General features: G+C 42.9%; 1 protein-coding gene across 1 annotated transcript in view; it reads right to left on the reverse strand.

Annotated features, from left to right (window-relative positions):
- Nucleotides 1-22777, reverse strand: part of P2RX2 (purinergic receptor P2X 2) — a 79295-nt gene that overhangs the window by 6480 nt on the left and 50038 nt on the right. The window contains exons 9-11 of the mRNA XM_073630997.1: nt 21102-21192; nt 6956-7021; nt 3585-3662 (exon numbers count right to left, since the gene is read on the reverse strand). Of these exons, the coding sequence (XP_073487098.1) occupies nt 3585-3662; nt 6956-7021; nt 21102-21192 (235 nt within the window). The remainder of the gene's footprint in view (nt 1-3584; nt 3663-6955; nt 7022-21101; nt 21193-22777) is intronic.

Below are 22777 nucleotides of genomic sequence, written 5' to 3' on the forward strand. Positions count from 1 at the left end.
CCTTTAATAAGGGGGCCCCCAGATCCCAGCCCCCCCATGTGAATGGATATGGGGTACATGGGACACGATACCCATTCACCAAAAAAGTGTCAAAAAAGTAAAAGCGACAGGAGACAGTTTTGGACAATTCCTTTATTAAAAAATAAAATTAAAAAAAGTGTCCATCGGTGTCCATCCATCTTCAATCACGGTGCTGATGAACCCGAAAAATAGAAGAAAAAAAAGCTCCGCCTCGATGGGAGGTGACCCGCCGACTGCTGTCTCTTGGCTGTGACAGCTGTTATATAGGCAAGGGTGGGAACACCGTTGATGTAACCATGTGGCCCCACCCCCTTCTAACGTCATCTGATGCGGCCCCGCCCTTGCCTATATAACAGCTGTCACAGCCAAGAGATAGCAGTCGTCAGGATGCCTCCCATCGAGGCGGAGCAACTTTTTTAAATTTTTCGGGTCTGGGCGCCGTGATTGAAGATGGATGGACATCGTGGGACACTTTTTAAAAAAAATTTTTTAAATTTTGGTGAATGGGTAGGGGTACAATATACCCATTCACATGGGGGGGCGGGATCTGGGAGGCCCCTTGTTAAAGGCTTCCAGATTCCGATAAGCCCCCCGCCTGCAGACCCCCACAACCACCGGGCCAGGGTTGTGGGGATGAGGCCCTTGTCCCCGTCGACATGGGGACAAGGTGCTTTGGAGGGGACCCCAAAGCACCCTCCCCATGTTGAGGCATGTGGCCTAGTACGGGTCAGGAGGGGGGATGCTTGCTTGTCCCCCTCCTGCCTTGGCCTGCCAGGTTGCATGCTCGGGTAAGGGACTGGTATGGATTTTGGGGGGACCCCATGCCATTTTTTTACGTTTTGGTACGGGGTTCCCCGATTTTGGGGGGGACCTCACACCATTTACAAAAAAAAATTGGCGTAGAGTTCTCTTTAATATCCATATCAGACCATAGGAAAGATGCGCTACTTTACAGGCAGACTAAGGGGACCCCCAGGCATGATATTTAAAGGAATATTTTGTTTTTATTGTTTCACTTTAAGCATTATTAAAATCACTGCTCCTGAAAAAACAGTTGTTTTAAAAACTTTTTTTTGCATTGATACATGTCCCCTGGGGCAGTACACGGGTCCCTATACACTTTTTATGGTAATAACATGCATATAAGCCTTTAAAATTAGCACTTTTGATTTTTCATGTTCGTGTTTCATAGACTTTAACGTTGTTCGCATGGTCGCACAAATTATTTGCCTGTTCGCATGTTTTGGTGCGAACCAAACCGGGGGGTGTTTGGCTCATCCCTAATCCTGAGAGTGCAAGACTTCCTGTGTTACTCTGTGCTTATGATATGCTACCTATTTCTTGGTACTGGTACAGTGCACCACCATGGGAGACGCTGGTGAATACAGTCCAATCTCTCTCCTTAGAACACACACAGCCAGGCACACATAATTTTTTTCATTTTTCTACTGGTTCAGAAACAGTCTAAGTAGAAAAAAGAGAGACCTCCACCGTATCAGATGTAGAGTATGGTGGTCCCATCCCTGATGCAATGGAATAAGGAAAAATACCCCCTAAATGGGACTTTAATAGACCACCAACTCTGTGATAAAAAAATATATATCTTTAATAGTATAGAATAAAAAGACGTGTGCCATCTACACATTACTTAAATACTTTAAACAGAAGAACAAAACATCAGTGCAAAAGTACAGATCATCATATGTACTCTCCAAGGGGTGGTGTACCCGATACCCGACGTGTTTCCAGTATTCTGATACTTTCATCAGGGGTTGAGAGTTGGGTATATTTACATATGTTTTAATTCCATTGGAATGATTCCATGTTCAAGGAGCACCAAAGGCAATTCAATCAAACAAAATGTAAATGGACGCCAGACCACGATGATGGAAGATTTAAGGTGCACTATGTTTCCAGCATCAGTAAATGTTAATAAAGATTGGATGGGACAGACTGTCGTTAGAGCTTTGAATGTGGGCTGCGTAACGGGCGGATAATATCCAAGCGTCCCTGGTTCAATGTGTCCTGTAGATATCAGGGTCCAGTGTATGGCATGCCTCCTCTGTGTAAGTGCCTTAACTGAAGGTATCAGAATAATGCAAACGCGTTGGGTATCAGGGTACACCACCCCTTGGAGAGTACATATGATGATCTGTATTTTTGTATTGATGTTTTGTTCTTCTGTTTGATGCATTTAAGTAATGTGTAGACGGCACACGTCTTTTTATTCTATACTATGCATGAACTGCTGATTACAGTGTACAAAGTTGCTGGCTGCACTGTACACATTGAATGTCCCACAGGATCTCTATGCTGCTGGTGACCTGTACTCCGTCTAGAGGTAAAAGCTTCACACAGTCACTTTCCTTCAGCATTGGGGTCTTTTACTCACATGACCACAGGATCATCCGTTGCCTCCTGTCGATATCCACCAAGCTATTCCTAGTGAGGGAGATGTAGACTCACACCACCATAGGACAGCTGGACTCTTTCCCACCAACTTCCTCCTGGCTCTTTCCAGTGAGCTTCCCCCAGACCCAACTGGATCCCTGGACACATATCTGCAGTATCTGCAAATAGTTTTCCTCAAGGCTTCTTCTAGGGTCCTGCACCAGGGGGCAGAGCCCTACACAGGTGTCTGCTCCTGCAGGACTGGACAAAGGAACACTGCCCTTTGCTGCTCAGGCCCCAGACTGTTTATGGGCTTTCTCACCACCTTCTGGGCACACCTCCCCAGGGATTGACTGGAGTCCCATAAATATTTAGGCTGCCTGCTCTGTTCTTCCTCCCACTATACCTATAGAATCCTCTAGAAGACAGGGGAAAGTAACAGAGCAGCAGCCTGTGAAACACTGAGCAGCCTTAAGTATCAACCATCTGCTCCCCTGATTACATGGGAGCCAGGCTACATTTACCTAGCAGCCTGCCCTACACTAGAAGGGTGCTACATCGGAATGCCACAAAACTGAGTCATGCTGGATGTAGTAGGTGTTATCCTGGGCTGGCCTACAACTTTTTGTTTACCAGTGTCCATTCCTCTTGTGGAGGTCAGTTTACCTGACAGTACAAAACTTCCAATGTCTCCATGAAAAGGATTTTAGGCTGAATACAAAAATCCTATTTGATCCAGATTGCTCCCACGACCCAGGGATTACAGAGCATTTTGGATTTTCTAAAGGCAAACCACAGCAAAAGCTGTTTAATCTAGACTCTCTCTCTATTTGAAAATATGTACAGAGCAGCCTGAACAGGCAGGAAGGCATGAGCATATTTAGTCATGTATGTATATCTAAATTTGAGCTTTTTTTTTAGAAAATATTCATATTCAGTATTTAATATTAGTGCACAATAGGGTGATGAATAATATTAATGTTAATAATGATACAGTCACTCCTTAATCATTATTACCAACATTTCAACAATTTTTCGAGCACTAATGACATGTAAGACTTTAGAACCTAAGAAATAAGCAAATGGGAGCCCACTGAACTTAATATTATGTGAATCTGGTGGCAAACCATCACTTGTGTTGAGTTCCATTTTGTACAATGCTATCTACTCACCTTGTCATATTTTCGCAGGCTGTACATGTGATCTTTGTTCATGAAAGTCAGCAGTATCCAGTCACAGAAGACAGACCCCTAATGGAAGTTGAATAAAGAAAATCTACTAAACATTGATTGACTTGGGGATGATAGACTAAAGGTAATATGTGCTATCAATGCTCACCACTAAAATATATACCATGGCTTACAGGACATCCAAAGTATAATAGATGGGGTCATAATGAAAATGAATGCTTCAAGAATAGATCATGTGTGGATAATAATAGCACAGAGAATCTAATATATGGACATGTTATAAATATAAAAGCAGAAGAGGCTGCTTAAAGCTTAAGTGTAGACCGATATAAAGACCTTTTAATGCAGTTACCTATTTAATCAACTGCTTAAATGTATTTTTAAATATTGCCTCAGCCTACCGTAATCCTCTGCACATCTTTATTTAGACTAGTAGAGGTATGGCCAGAACTGTAAGCCATTTAGGCTTTATTGCCTTTTGCAGTGCTGTGAATCTAGCAAATGGCACTCGCTGATCAGAGAGGTCTCCGTTTCTGGTAAACATATCATACAGTAAGAGCACAGATTGGAAGGATTCGGAGAACCAGCTTTGCTTCACAATCCTTGTTTGCACCAGAAAGAATGAAAATTATATATGCAGAAATATCGCACTGTCAAAAACAAACGTGTGTAAGCAGCTAGCACATACAAGTGATCTAATCCTGTAAATAAAACCATATAGAGAAAAGTGCAGTGCTAACAACTATAAACATAATCAATACCCATATTCATATCCTGCAATAAATGGTATAACCCAGTGTATAAATTACATAGGTATGTATACTTATATAGTGAACCTTTTAAATACACATTAAGTCCGTAATACAAAAAATATTTGTGGCACACTTGTAATAAAATAATCCTTGAAAGGTGAAATCTTTCTGGTAAGCCCCCAATTTAAGCGGTGGTGGATCTTCTATCAACACTTTTACAAGTCTCTTCACTTTTTGGTGTTATATACCTCCTAAGACTTTCACCTTTCAATTATTATTTTATTACAAGTGTGCCACAAATAATTCTTGCACCAGAAAGAATGCTTAAGTTTTTCCACTAACTTTTTCACATTGGAGATTGTGGTGGATGGTGTGATTCAATTTTACTTTTACTTATATTGGACATTTGTTTTTGTATATTAAAGCAACATTGTACAAAGATAATCAGCATTTCGATTTTTTTTTTTTATTAACCTAACCACTTGCCTATTGGGCACTTTTACCCCCTTCCTGCCTAGGTCAATTTTCAGCTTTCAGCCCTGTCACATTTTGAATGACAATTGGGCGGTCATGCAACACTGTACCCAAATGAAATTTTTATCATTTTTTTCACACAAATAGAGCTTTCTTTTGGTGGTATTTAATCACCACTGGATTTTTTATTTTTTGCTAAAATTTTGAAAAAAATATTTTTTCTTAGTCTCTGTCAGTAAATTTTGTAAATAAGTAATTTTTCCCCTTCACTGATGTGTGCTGATAAGCACTGATAGGCTGCACTAATGGGCACTGATGAGGGGTCACTTATGGGTACTGATTAGGTGGCACTGATGAGGAGGCCCTAATATGCTGCACTGATGGGCACTGATATGCGACACTGATGAGCACTGATAGGCAGCATTGATGGGCACTGAGTAGGTGGCACTGATGAGGAGGCACTAATATGCGCACTGATGAGCACTGATAGCTGGAACTGATATGCGGCACTGATGGGAACTGATAGGTGGCACTGATAGGCAGCACTGGTGGGCAGAGATAGGCGGCACGGATAGCTGGCACTGATGGGCATTGATAGGCAGCACTGATGAGCACTGAAAGGCAGCACTGACTAGCATCACTAATGGGCACTGATTGGCATCACTGATGGGCACTGCTGGGGCTATACTGTAATCAGGGCACTGATGGTTATTGCCCTGATTACCGATAAACGGCACTTCCTTGTTTGCATGTGACCAGCTGTGATTGGACACAGCCGATTACATGGGTAAAGAGCCACGTCATTGGCTCTTTACCGAGATTCAGAGTCGCGCCGTATCCTAGGATCACCGCAAAAGCAGCGGTACTTGGGCGCCATCATATGACGTCGTCCCAGAACTAGAGTCATTTTACTATACGGCGGGTGGAAAGTGGTTAATTTATGGTTTTAAATGGTCACATGTTCAGTTATTTTTCTAGATATGATTTGAGTGTGCACTATTTATATTTTTATTCTTGTACTCTAATACAGAAGATGTTTTACTGGCCAGATCACCAGGTGAAAACAGAGGAAAAAAGCCTAAAAATAGAAAACTAATGTAGCCACCACATCTAATGATTGATAAGTTGCAATATAATACATTTTTGGTTTGGGGTTTAAAATTTTAAGATAGGGCACTTTACATTTAGGAATTATCTGTTGATCTGTGATCTGTTTTGCCTAAAATACAGTTCAAACTATTCTGGTATATGTCGCCTATTATGATAAAAACAAGAATGATATAATATAGTTTTAGAACCATGTAGCTTTACTATTACCTTCTAAATGTGGGACCTGACCAATATGACGGCTTAATAATGGTCTTTTCAACTGAGACATGTTGTTGGGTCCTACTCTATTATTGATTTATTTATACCACTCCATTACTGTTGACTAAAGCCTGGTACACAGGTTCAATAGAAACCAGCCAACATTCGGCCCGTGTGTATGGCAGCCAGGCCGACAGAAGTCAGTGGGATGACCGGCTTCTGACAAAGGGGCATGACTAAAAAAGGTCATGCCGAACAGCATCCGATCAGTGCTCTCAGTCAATGGCTGAGAGTGCTGACTGGTGTGTTCTGCCGGGGGGGACAGCAGTAGGGGAGATCGTTGTACTATAGTATAGTTAATATAGCGGCTCCTCCCGAGCTCTTCAGTTTTTTTTTTCGTTCAGCCCAGTGGGTTCCATGAAACAAAAAAACTGTGTACTAGACTTAATGCTCGGTCTTGGCCTCTTACTGTGGTCTCAACACAGTTCCTGTGAAACACCATATCTTCCCATCATACTGCCTGGTTAAAATGATGGAATCTCTATGCTTTTGAAATGCAAGTCTCATCATTATTTTGTTTTGGTAAGTCTCTTGATCATGATAATTATCCAAAGAGCCAGCATGCATTCTCTATGTAATAAATGAGGATGACTGGTTCAGATACAGGCTAACTCCTACAGTAACAATTTGTTTTTTTGTTTTCCCAGCCTCAGCATGTAAATTCAATTATATATACAGTATTCCATTCTAATGTACATTGTTGGGTGAATAAACTTTAAAGTGTTTGGACAGATTTTAAGAAATATGGTTTATACTTACAACACCAATAGATGTCAGGGCAGTGGCCAGATTAATGATAGTTGGGATGAGACTAAACTTGCCAGCCTGCAGGATAAAAGATGTTAAAAGATGTTAACATTTGTTATGTTACTTTGTGTTTTTGTCCAGATTCAGTTTTTAGGACACACTTTCAGGGATCTACCTCCTTCTTTTCAGTTTTTAAAGGAACTGCAGAAATATCCTGTACATCATAATTACTCATTAAAGTAGGTTAAAATGCATATTTTTATCATGTCATCTTAATATTCTTATTTTTCATGTGTAATTTAAAAATTTTTGCTAAAATGCAAAAATTAATTAGGGCTTGTTCACACGTGCATCAATGCCCTGTGTTTATGAGGCATTTATTCAGCATTTTTAAAGCCTCATAACAGCCCTTCAATGCCTGCCATGAATATTACAATGGTACCACACAGCGCTATTTACACAGGAGCAGTAGCGTTGTGTTGTGTCGTGCTAAAAATTAAGTAGCATGTCACTTTCATGAGACATCAACAATTGTCAGCCACCTCAATTGCAATGGTTTTTCTCTTAAAGTGGTTGTCTCTTGGTATGGTATGTCTCTTAAAGCACCTTAAAGTGGTTGTAAACTCTCTAAAAAAAAAACCTGCAAGACAAATGCATAATGAGCTAGTATGCATCGGCGGCTCTCCTGCCAGGGGGGCCTGCGCTGATTGATTATCAGCGCAGCCTCCCACGGATGCCCACACTGGACCACCAGGGATGCCCACAATAGCTGGCCTTCTGGTATGCCACCCTGGACCACCTAGGGATGACAGTCAGTGCCCAGACAGATGCCAATCAGTGCCCATCAGTAATGCCTGCCAGTGCCATCAGTGATGCCTATCAGTGTCACCCATCAGTGTCCATCAGTGCCACCCATAAGTGCAGCTGTTCAGTGCCCATCAGAGTCACCTATCAGTACCCATAAGTGCCACCTATGAGTGCTCATCAGTGCCGCCTATCATTGCCCATCAGTGCCACCTCATCGGTGCCCAGCAGTGCTGCCTTATAAGTGCCCATCAGTGCAGCCTCATCAGCGCCCGTCAGTGAAGGAGAAAACTTATTTATTTACAACATTTTATAACAGAAACAAAGGAAAACTTTTTTTTTTTCTAAATTTTCAGGCTTTTTTTATTTGTTCGTGGAAACAAAAAAACAGAGGTGATGAAATACCACCAAAAGAAAGCTCTGTTTTGTTTGGGTACAGTGTAGCAGGGCCGTGCAATTGTCATTTAAATAGTGACAGCGCTGAAAGCTGAAAATTGGCTTGGGCAGGAGGAGGGGCGGGGGGGGGGGGGGGGGGCAGTGCCCAGTATTGAAGAGGTTAAAGTTACAATCAGCAGTTCCATTAGGATCTTTGTATAAGATTTTCAAACAGGAGCTGAAGGGCACTTTAAGGCTAGGTTCACACTGCTGCGAATTCTATTGCGAATTTGAGCCGTTGCGATCGCTCAAATTCGCAAGTCATTTAAATTACATAGATTAACATTAGTGTCGTTCACATCAATGCGTTGCGAATATAACTTGCGGGAAAAAAAGGTCCTGTGCGAGTTTGATCCGTGTGCGATGCGAATTCGGCTCCATAGACTGCAAAATTTGCAGTAGAATCGCAAGAACACATATAGAATTCGCAATGCAAATTCGCAACGCAATCGGAACAAAATCGCGCTAAATTCGCACTGCAGCAGTGTGAACCTAGCCTAAAAGCTTAGAGAATGTTGCTCAAAGTTTGCCAAAAGCTTTGCAAAAGCTTGCTGAAACTTTCATAAAAGATTACTGTTCACACTGCTCTTATACAAGCTGAAGCCCATGTGAAACAGGCCTTGGGAATACTGTATTTTCATTGTTTCCCAACAATGAGCAGGAGCACTATTTTCTATTCCCATGTTTATTATGACGATCAAGAACGGAAAGGCAACTAAATCTGCTTAACATGGACAAATAAATTCCAGTGTAGGTCTAGGTGCTGATACTTGACTATTGTTCATTCCATCAAGAGATTCGATGGGCAGTGCATGCTGGATGAACTCTTATGCCGCGTACACATGATCGGACTTCTGGTCGGAAAAAGATATGACGGCTTTTCCGACAGGATTTCGCTCAAGTTTGCCTTGCATACACACGGTCACGCAAAAGTTCGCTGAACTTACGACCGCCAAGAACGCGGTGATGTACAACACTACGACGAGCCGAGAAAATGAAGTTCAATGCTTCCGAGCATGCGTCAAATTGTTTCCGAGCTTGCACAGGAATTTTGCACGTCGGAATTGCCACAGCACATTTTCGGATAGGAACCGCAAAATCTTTTGCTGGCTGGAATTCGGCCAGCAAAAGTCCGATGGAGCATACACGCGGTCGCATTTTCCGGTGAAAAACTCTCATCGGTCTTTTGCGGGCTGAAATTCCGATCGTGTGTATGTGGCATAATAAGGCAATAAGATGTATGCAGTCCCAGCTTATCTCTGCTTAACCACTTGACGACCGCCTCAGGCCGATTTACGTCGGCAAGGTGGCACGGACAGGCAAAATCACGTACATATACGTGATTTGCCTTCCGCGGGTGGGGGGTCCGATCGGACCCCCCCCCCGGTGCCCGAGGCGGTCGTCTTTTGTCCCCCGGCGATCGGAGGTGAGGGGGAGGCCATCCGTTCGTGGCCCCCCCCTCGCGATCGCCGCCGGCCAATGAGAACATTCCTTTGCTGCTGTATGCTAAACAGCAGCAAAGGAAATGATGTCATCTCTCCTCGGCTCGGTAATTTCCGTTCCCGGCCCGAGGAGAGAAGACAGGTATGTGAGTGCACAACACTACACACACAGTAGAACATGCCAGGCACACAAAACACCCCGATCCCCCCCCCGATCGCCCCCCAATCACCCCCCCCCCCCCCCCCCCCCCGTCACAAACTGACACCAGCTGTTTTTTTTGTTTTTTTCTGATTACTGCATTGGTGTCAGTTTGTGACATTTACAGTGTTGGGACAGTTAGTATTACCCCCCTGTAGGTCTAGGATACCCCCCTAACCCCACCTAATAAAGTTTTAACCCCTTGATCACCCCCTGTCACCAGTGTCGCTAAGCGATCATTTTTCTGATCGCTGTATTAGTGTCGCTGGTGACGCTAGTTAGTGAGGTAAATATTTAGGTTCGCCGTCAGCATTTTATAGCGACAGGGACCCCCACATACTATCTAATAAATGTTTTAACCCCTTGATTGCCCCCTAGTTAACCCTTTCACCACTGATCACCGTATAACTGTTACGGGTGACGCTGGTTAGTTTGTTTATTTTTTATAGTGTCAGGGCACCCGCCGTTTATTACCGAATAAAGGTTTAGCCCCCTGATCGCCCGGCAGTGATATGCGTCGCCCCAGGCAGCGTCAGATTAGCGCCAGTACCGCTAACACCCACGCACGCAGCATACGCCTCCCTTAGTGGTATAGTATCTGATCGGATCAATATCTGATCCGATCAGATCTATACTAGCGTCCCCAGCAGTTTAGGGTTCCCAAAAACACAGTGTTAGCGGGATCAGCCCAGATACCTGCTAGCACCTGCGTTTTGCCCCTCCGCCCGGCCCAGCCCAAGTGCAGTATCGATCGATCATTGTCACTTACAAAACACTAAACGCATAACTGCAGCTTTCGCAGAGTCAGGCCTGATCCCTGCGATCGCTAACAGTTTTTTTGGTAGCATTTTGGTGAACTGGCAAGCACCAGCCCCAGGCAGCATCAGGTTAGCGCCAGTAGCGCTAACACCCACGCACGCACCGTACACCTCCCTTAGTGGTATAGTATCTGATCGGATCAATATCTGATCCGATCAGATCTATACTAGCGTCCCCAGCAGTTTAGGGTTCCCAAAAACGCAGTGTTAGCGGGATCAGCCCAGATACCTGCTAGCACCTGCGTTTTGCCCCTCCGCCCGGCCCAGCCCACCCAAGTGCAGTATCGATCGATCACTGACACTTACAAAACACTAAACGCATAACTGCAGCGTTCGCAGAGTCAGGCCTGATCCCTGCGATCGCTAACAGTTTTTTTGGTAGTATTTTGGTGAACTGGCAAGCACCAGCCCCAAGCAGCGTCAGATTAGCGCCAGTACCGCTAACACCCACGCACGCACCGTACACCTCCCTTAGTGGTATAGTATCTGAACGGATTAATATCTGATCCGATCAGATCTATACTGGCGTCCCCAGCAGTTTAGGGTTCCCAAAAACGCAGTGTTAGCGGGATCAGCCCAGATACCTGCTAGCACCTGCATTTTGCCCCTCCGCCCGGCCCAGCCCACCCAAGTGCAGTATCGATCGATTACTGTCACTTACAAAACACTTAACGCATATCTGCAGCATTCGCAGAGTCAGGCCTGATCCCTGCGATCGCTAACAGTTTTTTTGGTAGCTTTTTATTGAACTGTCAAGCACCAGCGGCCTAGTACACCCCGGTCGTAGTCAAACCAGCACTGCAGTAACACTTGGTGACGTGGCGAGTCCCATAAGTGCAGTTCAAGCTGGTGAGGTGGCAAGCACAAGTAGTGTCCCGCTGCCACCAAAAAGACAAACACAGGCCCGTCGTGCCCATAGTGCCCTTCCTGCTGCATTCGCCAATCCTAATTGGGAACCCACCACTTCTGCAGCGCCCGTACTTCCCCCATTCACATCCCCAACCAAATGCAGTCGGCTGCATGAGAGGCATTTTCTTTATGTCCTCCCGAGTACCCCTACCCAACGAACCCCCAAAAAAGATGTCGTGTCTGCAGCAAGCGCGGATATAGGCGTGACACCCACTATTATTGTCCCTTCTGTCCTGACAATCCTGGTCTTTGCATTGGTGAATGTTTTGAACGCTACCATTCATTAGTTGAGTATTAGCGTAGGGTACAGCATTGCACAGACTAGGCACACTTTCACAGGGTCTCCCAAGATGCCATCGCATTTTGAGAGACCCAAACCTGGAACCGGTTACCGTTATAAAAGTTAGTTACAAAAAAAGTGTAAAAAAAAAAAAAAAAAAAATATATATAAAATAAAAAAAAAATAGTTGTCGTTTTATTGTTCTCTCTCTCTCTCTATTCTCTCTCTCTTGTTCTGCTCTTTTTTACTGTATTCTATTCTGCAATGTTTTATTGTTATTATGTTTTATCATGTTTGCTTTTCAGGTATGCAATTTTTTATACTTTACCGTTTACTGTGCTTTATTGTTAACCATTTTTTTGTCTTCAGGTACGCCATTCACGACTTTGAATGGTTATACCAGAATGATGCCTGCAGGTTTAGGTATCATCTTGGTATCATTCTTTTCAGCCAGCGGTCGGCTTTCATGTAAAAGCAATCCTAGTGGCTAATTAGCCTCTAGACTGCTTTTACAAGCCATGGGAGGGAATGCCCCCCCCCCCCCCCACCGTCTTCCGTGTTTTTCTCTGGCTCTCCTGTCTCAACAGGGAACCTGAGAATGCAGCCGGTGATTCAGCCAGCTGACCATAGAGCTGATCAGAGACCAGAGTGGCTCCAAACATCTCTATGGCCTAAGAAACCGGAAGCTACGAGCATTTTATGACTTAGATTTCGCCGGATGTAAATAGCGCCATTGGGAAATTGGGGAAGCATTTTATCACACCGATCTTGGTGTCATCAGATGCTTTGAGGGCAGAGGAGAGATCTAGGGTCTAATAGACCCCAATTTTTTCAAAAAAGAGTACCTGTCACTACCTATTGCTATCATAGGGGATATTTACATTCCCCGAGATAACAATAAAAATGATTAAAAAAAAAAAATAATGAAAGGAACAGTTTAAAAATAAGATAAAAAAGCAAAAAAATAATAAAGAAAAAAAAAAAAAAAAAAGCACCCCTGTCGCCCCCTGCTCTCGCGCTAAGGCGAACGCAAACGGCGGTCTGTCGTCAAACGTAAACAGCAATTGCACCATGCATGTGAGGTATCGCCGCGAAGGTCAGATCGAGGGCAGTAATTTTTGCAGTAGACCTCCTCTGTAAATCTAAAGTGGTAACCTGTAAAGGCTTTTAAAGGCTTTTAAAAATGGAATTATTTTGTTGCCACTGCACGTTTGTGCGCAATTTTAAAGCATGTCATGTTTGGTATCCATGTACTCGGCCTAAGATCATCTTTTTTATTTCATCAAACATTTGGGCAATATAGTGTGTTTTAGTGCATTAAAATTTAAAAAAGTGTGTTTTTTCCCAAAAAAATGCGTTTGAAAAATCGCTGCACAAATACTGTGTGAAAAAAAAAAATGAAACACCCACCATTTTAATCTGTAGGGCATTTGCTTTAAAAAAATATATAATGTTTGGGGGTTCAAAGTAATTTTTTTGCAAAAAAAAAAAAACTTTTTCATGTAAACAATGAGTGTCAGAAAGGGCTTTGTCTTCAAGTGGTTAGAAGAGTTGGTGACATAAGCTTCTAAATGTTGTGCATAAAATGCCAGGACAGTTCAAAACCCCCCCAAATGACCCCATTTTGGAAAGTAGACACCCCAAGCTATTTGCTGAGAGGCATGTCGAGTCCATGGAATATTTTATATTGCGACACAAGTTGCGGGAAAGAGACAATTTTTTTTTTTTTTTTTTTGCACAAAGTTGTCACTAAATGATATATTGCTCAAACATGCCATGGGAATATGTGAAATTACACCCCAAAATACATTCTGCTGCTTCTCCTGAGTACGGGGATACCACATGTGTGAGACTTTTTGGGAGCCTAGCCGCATACGGGACCCTGAAAACCAAGCACCGCCTTCAGGCTTTCTAAGGGCGTGAATTTTTGATTTCACTCTTCACTGCCTATCACAGTTTCGGAGGCCATGGAAAGCCCAGGTGGCACAAAACCCCCCCAAATGACCCCATTTTGGAAAGTAGACACCCAAAGCTATTTGCTGAGAGGTATAGTGAGTATTTTGCAGACCTCACTTTTTGTCACAAAGTTTTGAAAATTGAAAAAAGAAAAAAAAAAAGTTTTTTCTTGTCTTTCTTCATTTTCAAAAACAAATGAGAGCTGCAAAATTTACACCCTTAGAAATCCTGAAGGCGGTGCTTGGTTTTCGGGGCCCCGTACGCGGCTAGGCTCCCAAAAAGTCCCACACATGTGGTATCCCCATACTCAGGAGAAGCAGCTGAATGTATTTTGGGGTGCAATTCCACATAGGCCCATGGCCTGTGTGAGCAATATATCATTTAGTGACAACTTTTTGTAAATATTTTTTTTTTTTTTGTCATTATTCAATCACTTGGGACAAAAAAAATAAATATTCAATGGGTTCAACATGCCTCTCAGCAATTTCCTTGGGGTGTCTACTTTCCAAAATGGGGTCATTTGGGGGGGTTTTGTACTGCCCTGCCATTTTAGCACCTCAAGAAATGACATAGGCAGTCATAAACTAAAAGCTGTGTAAATTACAGAAAATGTACCCTAGTTTGTAGACGCTATAACTTTTGCGCAAACCAATAAATATATGCTTATTGACATTTTTTTTACCAAAGACATGTGGCTGAATACATTTTGGCCTAAATGTATGACTAAAATTTAGTTTATTGGATTTTTTTTATAACAAAAAGTAGAAAATATCATTTTTTTTCAAAATTTTCAGTCTTTTTCCGTTTATAGCGCAAAAAATAAAAACTGCAGAGGTGATCAAATACCATCAAAAGAAAGCTCTATTTATGGGAAGAAAAGGACGCAAATTTCGTTTGGGTACAGCATTGCATGACCGCGCAATTAGCAGTTAAAGCGACGCAGTGCCAAATTGGAAAAAGACCTCTGGTCCTTAGGCAGCATAATGGTCCGGGGCTCAAGTGGTTAAGCTAAAATAATCTTCCACTAGATCATCTTCCTAAAGGTCAGCATGATTCCAACTTTTCAGTGTCCAAACATTGTCAAATTTTAATATGGTAGCAACAGAGTCCCTCAGACCTCAGAAAAATTGTGCTTGTGTGTCGTTTACCCTTAAGTTGAATTAGGTGGGCAAATAAAACCTAAACAAGCAAAAAAGCTAACCAGAGTAGATGATAGTAAACATTAATAGTAATGTTTTCAAGGGGGTGTGGTTTCGACATGCAGCAGTGAAGACCTGCTTCTCTCGAGCTCCGGGGCCGACACCAAATCTAGCGAAGTATGCGGAAGAGGACTGGCAAATCCCTACCTAAGAAAGGACCCTCTACGGGATCCATAAAACGATTCCTTGCGGAACCGGAGGACATCCTGAACATGGATGGATTAGGCCGCTCTCCACGAGGCTCAGGCTCTGCCCCTCGTTCTCGGCCTGATCCCAGACGCTGCTCTCCAGCTTCGTCAGCCGGCTCGGAGGGTGAGGGCAGCACATCCAGACACTCTGGTGTGGCGTCGTTGGTCAGCGATCTGCCCACTAAATCTGAGCTGACCTCCTTGTTTTTGGGATTGGAACGCTCCATTAAGAAGGAGATCTCAGTGGTCCGCTCAGATCTGTCGCAAGTATTGGAGCGGGTGGAAGGATCGGAACAGAGGCTTGATCACCACGCAGACACCATAAGAAGCCTTTCAAACCGTTACTCGCAACCTCGCCATATCCCACAGAATGGCCCTATTTAAGATTGAGGACCAGGAAAACCGCAACAGGCGGAACAATATTAGGGTATGAGGACTTCCGGAAGCTACTGGTGATGACGACCTCCTCCAGTCCCTTCGAGGTATTTTTAATGGCCTTTTAGGCAGTGCAGCAGACAGTTCTCTGAAGATTGACAGAGTACATAGAGCTTTGCGTCCCCGCAACTTGTCCTCCGAGATCCCACGGGACATTATTTGCAGGATCCACTATTATGACGAAAAAGAGCTCATAATGCGGAAAGCCCGAGAAAAGGCTCCGATGGATTTTGACGGAGCCTCATTACAATTTTTTCCAGACCTAGCAAGGGAAACGCTGGAGCGTCGCAGGGCTCTGCGACCCCTGACTGAACTACTCCGGACATCATCCATTAATTACCGTTGGGGTTTTCCAGCATCCCTTATCGCCCACAAGGATGGCAAGATGGCGATTCTTCATTTTCCGGAAGATCTTGAAAGGTTCTGCTTGGATATCAACATCCCCCCTCCGGAGTTTCCAGGATGGCAAGATGCTATTCCACCACCTCCTAACCATTCGGAGCCGAGGTGGCAAAAAGTGGACCGAAAACATCACTCCAATACTCCAGGCTCTTCCCTCCCAGCTTGGTTGAACTAATGGACTGAGATCCAGCAGATGTTGACTTGAGATGCCGCAGTTCCCCCATGTTTGCAAGTATTTAGGTGTCTTTTAAGTAACGTAACTGCCCTCTTTGCTACAGTCATACTTCCCTGATGTGTAATTCCTTACAGTTTGGTTGGTTTGGGTTCATTGCTAAAAAAGTGGATAAAGGGAGGTTGACCCCGATAACTTAAATGGTAATGACGTTATACTTATAGAGTGATTTATATAGGTACTGGTTTCGCTGTACTCAGCATATTGTGGTGTTGGCTCCGGGGGATCGAGACATTACCCACACTAATTTTGGGTACTTGCTGTCCGCTGCTTCAGGCTGCGCGCCCTCCCCCTTTGGGGCATCACAGATCCTCGTACTCTCGTGTGTTTGTCCCCACGGGGGCGGGACACGCAGGAGTATTGGGGTTCCGGCCTACCTCAAATATGCACAGCAGCTTTATGCGTGCATATAAATACCTCCTCTCATGGTGGTACTTTGTTTTGTGGTTGTACAGTGTTAATGTTCTCTCTTTTTTTTTTTTACCCTTTTTTTTTTTTCCTTCCTCTCCCTTGCCCTTTCCTACTCTTTCCCCTTCTACCTTACTTCCTTGCCCCTCTGGTGTTCCGTCTCGGATCGGCTCATTTTGGAGAACGTTGAGAGCGGACTTCTTCTGTCGAACCCAATGACCATGACGAAGCTAGTATCCATTAATGTGCGTGGTCTCTATGCTCCAGGTAAGAGACACGATTTATACAGAGAACTGGGTCGCTTGGGGGGAGACATTGTCTTCCTGCAGGAGACACCTCACGCACACAACCTCTGAAAAACTCTTCTCCCATCAGTTTCCCACATGGTACTATAGCCTATCAGATGTTCATAAAGCAAAAGGAGTGGCCATTGGGTTTCGTAGGGGTACTCCGTTCACTCTGGACTCTATGGTAAGTGACCCAATGGTTCATTTCCTGTTTCTGAAGGGCAGTCTGGACGGTATGCCCTGTACCTTAGCAACACTATATGCCCCCAATCGTGATCAAGTGAGCTTTATAACCACCACTCTTAAAAAAATTAGCGAGTTCGCTCATGGTTGTGTACTCCTTGCTGGAGATTTTAATTCCCCAAAGGATCCTCTTGTGGACACATCGCTTAGCAGATCTTGTATCCCACGTAGACATCTAGCGTTCTTACGTAGACGTCTACATGAAGCCCAATTGATGGATGTATGGAGGATAATGCACCCTAGGGAGAAGGATTTTACCCACTACTCCCACATGCATCATTCTTACTCACGTATCGATTATTTTTGAATGGATCATCATCACCTCTCCCTTCTCATAGATACTAGCATTAAAACATCTACCTTATCGGACCATGCTCCAATAACACTCAAACTAAAAATCCCATCTATACCACAAAAAATTACTAATTGGAAGCTCAATGATTATCTCATTTCAGAAGAAATAGACAAAAAATGATTAATGACGAACTACAACACTATTTTCGTGAAAACTCGCACCCAGAAATTTCACCAGGTACACTCTGGGAGGCCCATAAGGCCTTTATCCGAGGGAAATTTATAGAACTAGGGTCCAGGAAAAAAAGGGAATGAATACACCAACAATCAGAACTTATACGTGAGATAGCTGATCTTGAACGACAACACAAGTCCGGATTGTCGCTTGCAGTGTTTAACACTCTGTCCAAGAAAAGAGAGGAACTGAAGGCCCTCCTTCATTTGGATCGGAAGCGAGCGTTCCGCATTGTTGCTCAAAGCTTACACGAATGGGGTAATAAGCCTGGTAGGGTTTTGGCCCGTTCCTTACAGCAGAAAATAGCTGCAAATTTTATTGCCAGAATTAAGTCTCCGACCGACGTACTAGACCATGAAACCTCTGCAATAGCAGAAGAATTCAGATCATTCTACCAACATTTATATCATGTTCATCAGCACACATCAGATCACGAATCTAGAACAAAACTTATTCATGAATACCTGTCACAAGCTAATCTTCCAAAACTTCCAAATGAAGCCTTAACTGCTTTGGAAGGAGAATTTACAACTGCTGAGTTATGTGTGGCTTTAAAATCTATGGCCAATGGTAAGGCTCCGGGCCCCGATGGCCTTACGGTAGCATACTACCGTTCCTTTGCGGAAGTTTTAATTCCCAGACTGACTCGATATGCTAACACAATCTCAGCAGGTGGCAATTTTCGTCCAGAGACTCTACATGCTCATATCACAATTATACCGAAGTTTTAATTCCCAGACTGACTCGATATGCTAACACAATCTCAGCAGGTGGCAATTTTCATCCAGAGATTCTACATGCTCATATCACAATTATACCGAAACCTGGTAAGGACCCTAGTATATGTGGAAGTTACCGTCCCATCTCCCGTTTAAACCTTGATGCTAAATTATATGCCAAGGCTATAGCAAAGAGGCTCCTCCCCTTGCTCCCAAAATGGGTTTCTACTGATCAAACGGGTTTCATCCCCGGTAGAGAGGCAAGGGACAATTCTCTCCCTACCCTTTCACTGATTGCACGTTAGGGGCTCTTCCCAGCCCACCCTGTTATTATCAACTGATGCTGAAAAAGCGTTTGACAGGGTGGACTGGGAATATTTATTGGCGACTCTATCCCACTTGGGTCTCGGCCCCATGCTACTAAAACAAATATCGGGCCTTTATAATTTCCCGACAGCACAATTAAGAATAAATGGTACCCTAAGCAACTCATTTACCTTATATAACGGCACTCGTCAGGGTTGCCCTCTCTCACCAATCTTATTCGCCCTATCCCTCAAACTATTCCTATCAACAATCAGGCACAACTCCAACATACACAGGATTTCAGTGAGGAATACAGTGCACAAATACGCAGCTTATGCCGATGATATACTCTTTTACATACAACAACCAGAGATCACTCTCCCTAACCTAATGGCAGCTTTCTCAAAGTTTAACCTCGTTTCCAAATTTAAAATAAATATGACAAAATCTGAAATCCTTAATATTACTATACCTAAAGAGACGGTGGCCCAGTTGAAGGGATCATTCCCCTTTAGCTGGCAATCTCACTCATTGAAATACCTAGGTATTTTTCTCACTCCCAACCTCGCTTCCTGGTTTCGTACTAATTTTATCCCATTACTGAACACAATCAGATCTGACCTACAGAAATGGTCACAGCTAGCTCACTCGTGGCTGGGAAGAATAAGTGTGTTGAAAATGAACATTCTGCCCAGACTGCTATTCTTATTTCAAATGATTCCTTATAAAATTTCTGCAGGATATTTTACATTAGTGAGATCTATTATTACCAGATATGTTCGGAACAGGAAATGTCCTAGACTTGCTAGGAATTTGCTTACTAGACCCAAAAGAGAGGGCGGTCTGGCTCTGCCAGACATCAAACGATACTTCCAGGCGGCTATACTAAACAGGGTGTCCGACTGGAAGTATCATAAAAACTCTAAGCTTTGGGTATCCTTAGAAATAGATCTCAGTGGTTCAGATCTTTATACATTATTATGGATACCAAGGAAATATAGATCTTTGACCGCAAGCACATCGCCGCTTACACCCTAATGGCCTGGGACTTTTTATGTACAACACACAACTGGTCCTATAACTCTCCTCTGATGCCTCTTACGGGACATAACTACTTTCCACCAGGCAATATGGATCCCAAAAGCCACTCCTGGAATCTCGGACATCCAGTTCTACTCCACCAGGTAACAACTATCTCTGGTGTAGTGCTACTCTCAACGCTAGTGTTTACACCAACGGCATCTTTAATGACTCAATGGAGATACCACCAATTGAAGGCCTTCGTTAATTCTCTCTCAAAACCCATACGGGACATCACTAATCTAACACCCATAGAGTCAGCATTTATGGATGAACAACCTGCGGAGAAACCCCTCTCATACTTTTACCAAGTTTTACGATCATTAGTTTCTTTTGGTTATCCTAGCTTCATCTACAATTGGGAGAAGGACCTTCATAAGGATCTTACAGAAACTATGAAGTCTACAATCCTCATTTTATCTCATACATCATAAATGTCCTCCAAACTGGAAGAAGTGAACTATAAACTCTTGACACGGTGGCACTATACCCCAGAGGTTCTACACAAAACATTCCCAGAAACATCCCCACTCTGCTGGCGTGGATGTGGGGAACGAGCCTCACATGCTCATGTTTGGTGGTATTGCCCGATTATTAGACCATACTGATTGACCTTTCTTTATTGGATCAAGGAGATTCAGGGTTCGGAGGTTTTGAATGACCCCTGGATAGTATTATTGCACTGTACAGACAGGCCAATAGGACCATATAAGAGATCAATCACTCCACACTTCTTAAACGCTGCTAAGGCTCTTATACCCAAGTATTGGAAAAAGCCCATGGCACCTACATTACGCCAATGGCTAAGGGCGGTAGACCAAATATACTATATGGAAGATTTAACTTACTCTCTTAGAAACAAAACCGAATTAATAAAGAATATATGGTCCTGTTTACCTTCTGTCTTTTTCCTATTCTATCTTGTTTCTGTTATCTTTACACAATATATGCTCACACAAATGACAAGATTTTGAATGGATGTGATGTTAGGCAATATTGACAGTGATTGATTAATCCCTATAGGGATATGTTTCAGTGAATACAAAAAGACCCACATGCTCCGGTATATGGTAACACTGAACGGCCTCCTAAACACTGTATGTAAACATTACTGTATTGTTTCTCTTGTCTTTAATAAAAAATTATTAAAAAAAAAAAGTAATGTTTTCAAAGCTGTATAAAACTTTGCATAAAGAGTTGTGAAAATTGATTTTTTTTTTATGTACAACTGCAAACTTCTAGTGCCAGATATTGACATACAATATAAAAATCTGTAAGCATAGTTACCTGCCCATGAACAATGACATCAATGCGAATCCCATATACTTTAATTAGCGTGCGGGTTTCTGTGCCATTCTTGAAGTAATACTTGGCAAACCTGAGTTTTGCAACAAAGCAGCAGAAACAAAGGGTGTAAACAGGATGTAACAAAGGAAGGAGAAAAGCAGAATGTAGAACAAAAATAAGTATATTATATATATTTTTTTGTTTGTGTGTGTATAAATACTGTATATACTGTGTGTGTGTGTGTGTATATATATATATATATATATATATACACAGTATATAGCCAACTGTGGCGGCAGGAGAGAGCAATAAAAGAGCAGGCTCTTTATGGTGCCTCTTTAAAGGATTAAGGTAGTTTGGAATCTTTGAATGATTCATATAGAATAATGTAAAAAATTTGTTCACACCAATGTAAAGAAATAACATGAACTAATAAAAAGCAGTTTCTGCTGCATTTAGGGTCCATGCACACTGGCTTAAAAAAAACTCTGCCCTTAGAGGAGTTTAGCATTTTGCCTGTAGAAGCAACTAATGTTATCCTATGTGTCCATGCACATTAGGACGTTTAGAGGCATATTTTAGGCTTGTTTCACATCCATTTCGCAATAGCAGGAGATTTTGGCCGACTCTCTATGGAGCCGGTTCACAAATCTCTGCAGCAGGTCTGGTGCGTTTTGCAGAAAAACTCTGTGCATCTTTTGGTCCATTTCAGGTCCGAATTCAGCCCAAAATTTGGGCTGAAAATGGACCTGAAGAGGTGAACCAGCACGCACCGGACCCTTGCTGTGAACTGCAAATGGCTCATATGTGAACCCAGCCTTAAGCTCAGCGTTTAGAGGCAGAAAAAAAAACCCTTCTGTTTTTCATTTTTGAGAGTGGTTTACTAACAGAAAAAAAGCTAAAGACTTCTAAACGCTAGTACAAAAACGCTCAAAATGTGCATTTTTTTCCAAGAGCACTGGTGTTTTTTTTAATCCAGTGTGCATGGACCCTAACTGTAGATTTACAGTTCACTCTGAAATGAATGCCTACAAACAGAAAATGCATGAAACCCACTTCTTGATGAGTTGCCCCTGACTAGAGAATTAGGGTTGGTCATAGATATTATGGCTGAAAGATCTGACTGTCAAATAACAATAATTAGAACTATTGTTGAATGTAAGCATTCCTGCTGTTATCAACGGAGCCTGCATTTTAATGCACTAGACTAGAACCCCTAACGTCTGCGAGTCTTGGAGTAACAGCAATTGGTCAGGAAAATCAATCCAAAGGTGGACTGAAACCTAATTTGTCAAAGTGGCTGATGAATCAGCATGTTTTACTGAACGCTGGAGTTTCTTTTCTGCAACAACTAATCCGATTCAGACTTATAGAACAGGTTTCAGACCAAACAGAGGGCAAGTTTAAGTTCTATGTAAGAAAACATTGACACGTTATCATTTTAATTTCAGGGCTGATGATCTGCCTACATTATGGCAATAGTATGCAAACTATGGGAAGATACTGTATATCACATTGCAGATCTGCTCAAACACATGTTTGCCCTGAAGTCCAAAATGCAATTACCGGTATTCCAAAATGAGACAGACCAGATCTTCCATTCAGTTGCATAACTATAGCCAAGCTGCTATGAAGCCCTGGGGTGGGAAGCAGACCCCACTAGGGAGGAAACTTAA

This window comes from Aquarana catesbeiana, linkage group LG01 (genome assembly GCF_042186555.1).
Source record: "Aquarana catesbeiana isolate 2022-GZ linkage group LG01, ASM4218655v1, whole genome shotgun sequence".
NCBI classification, from domain to species: domain Eukaryota; kingdom Metazoa; phylum Chordata; class Amphibia; order Anura; family Ranidae; genus Aquarana; species Aquarana catesbeiana.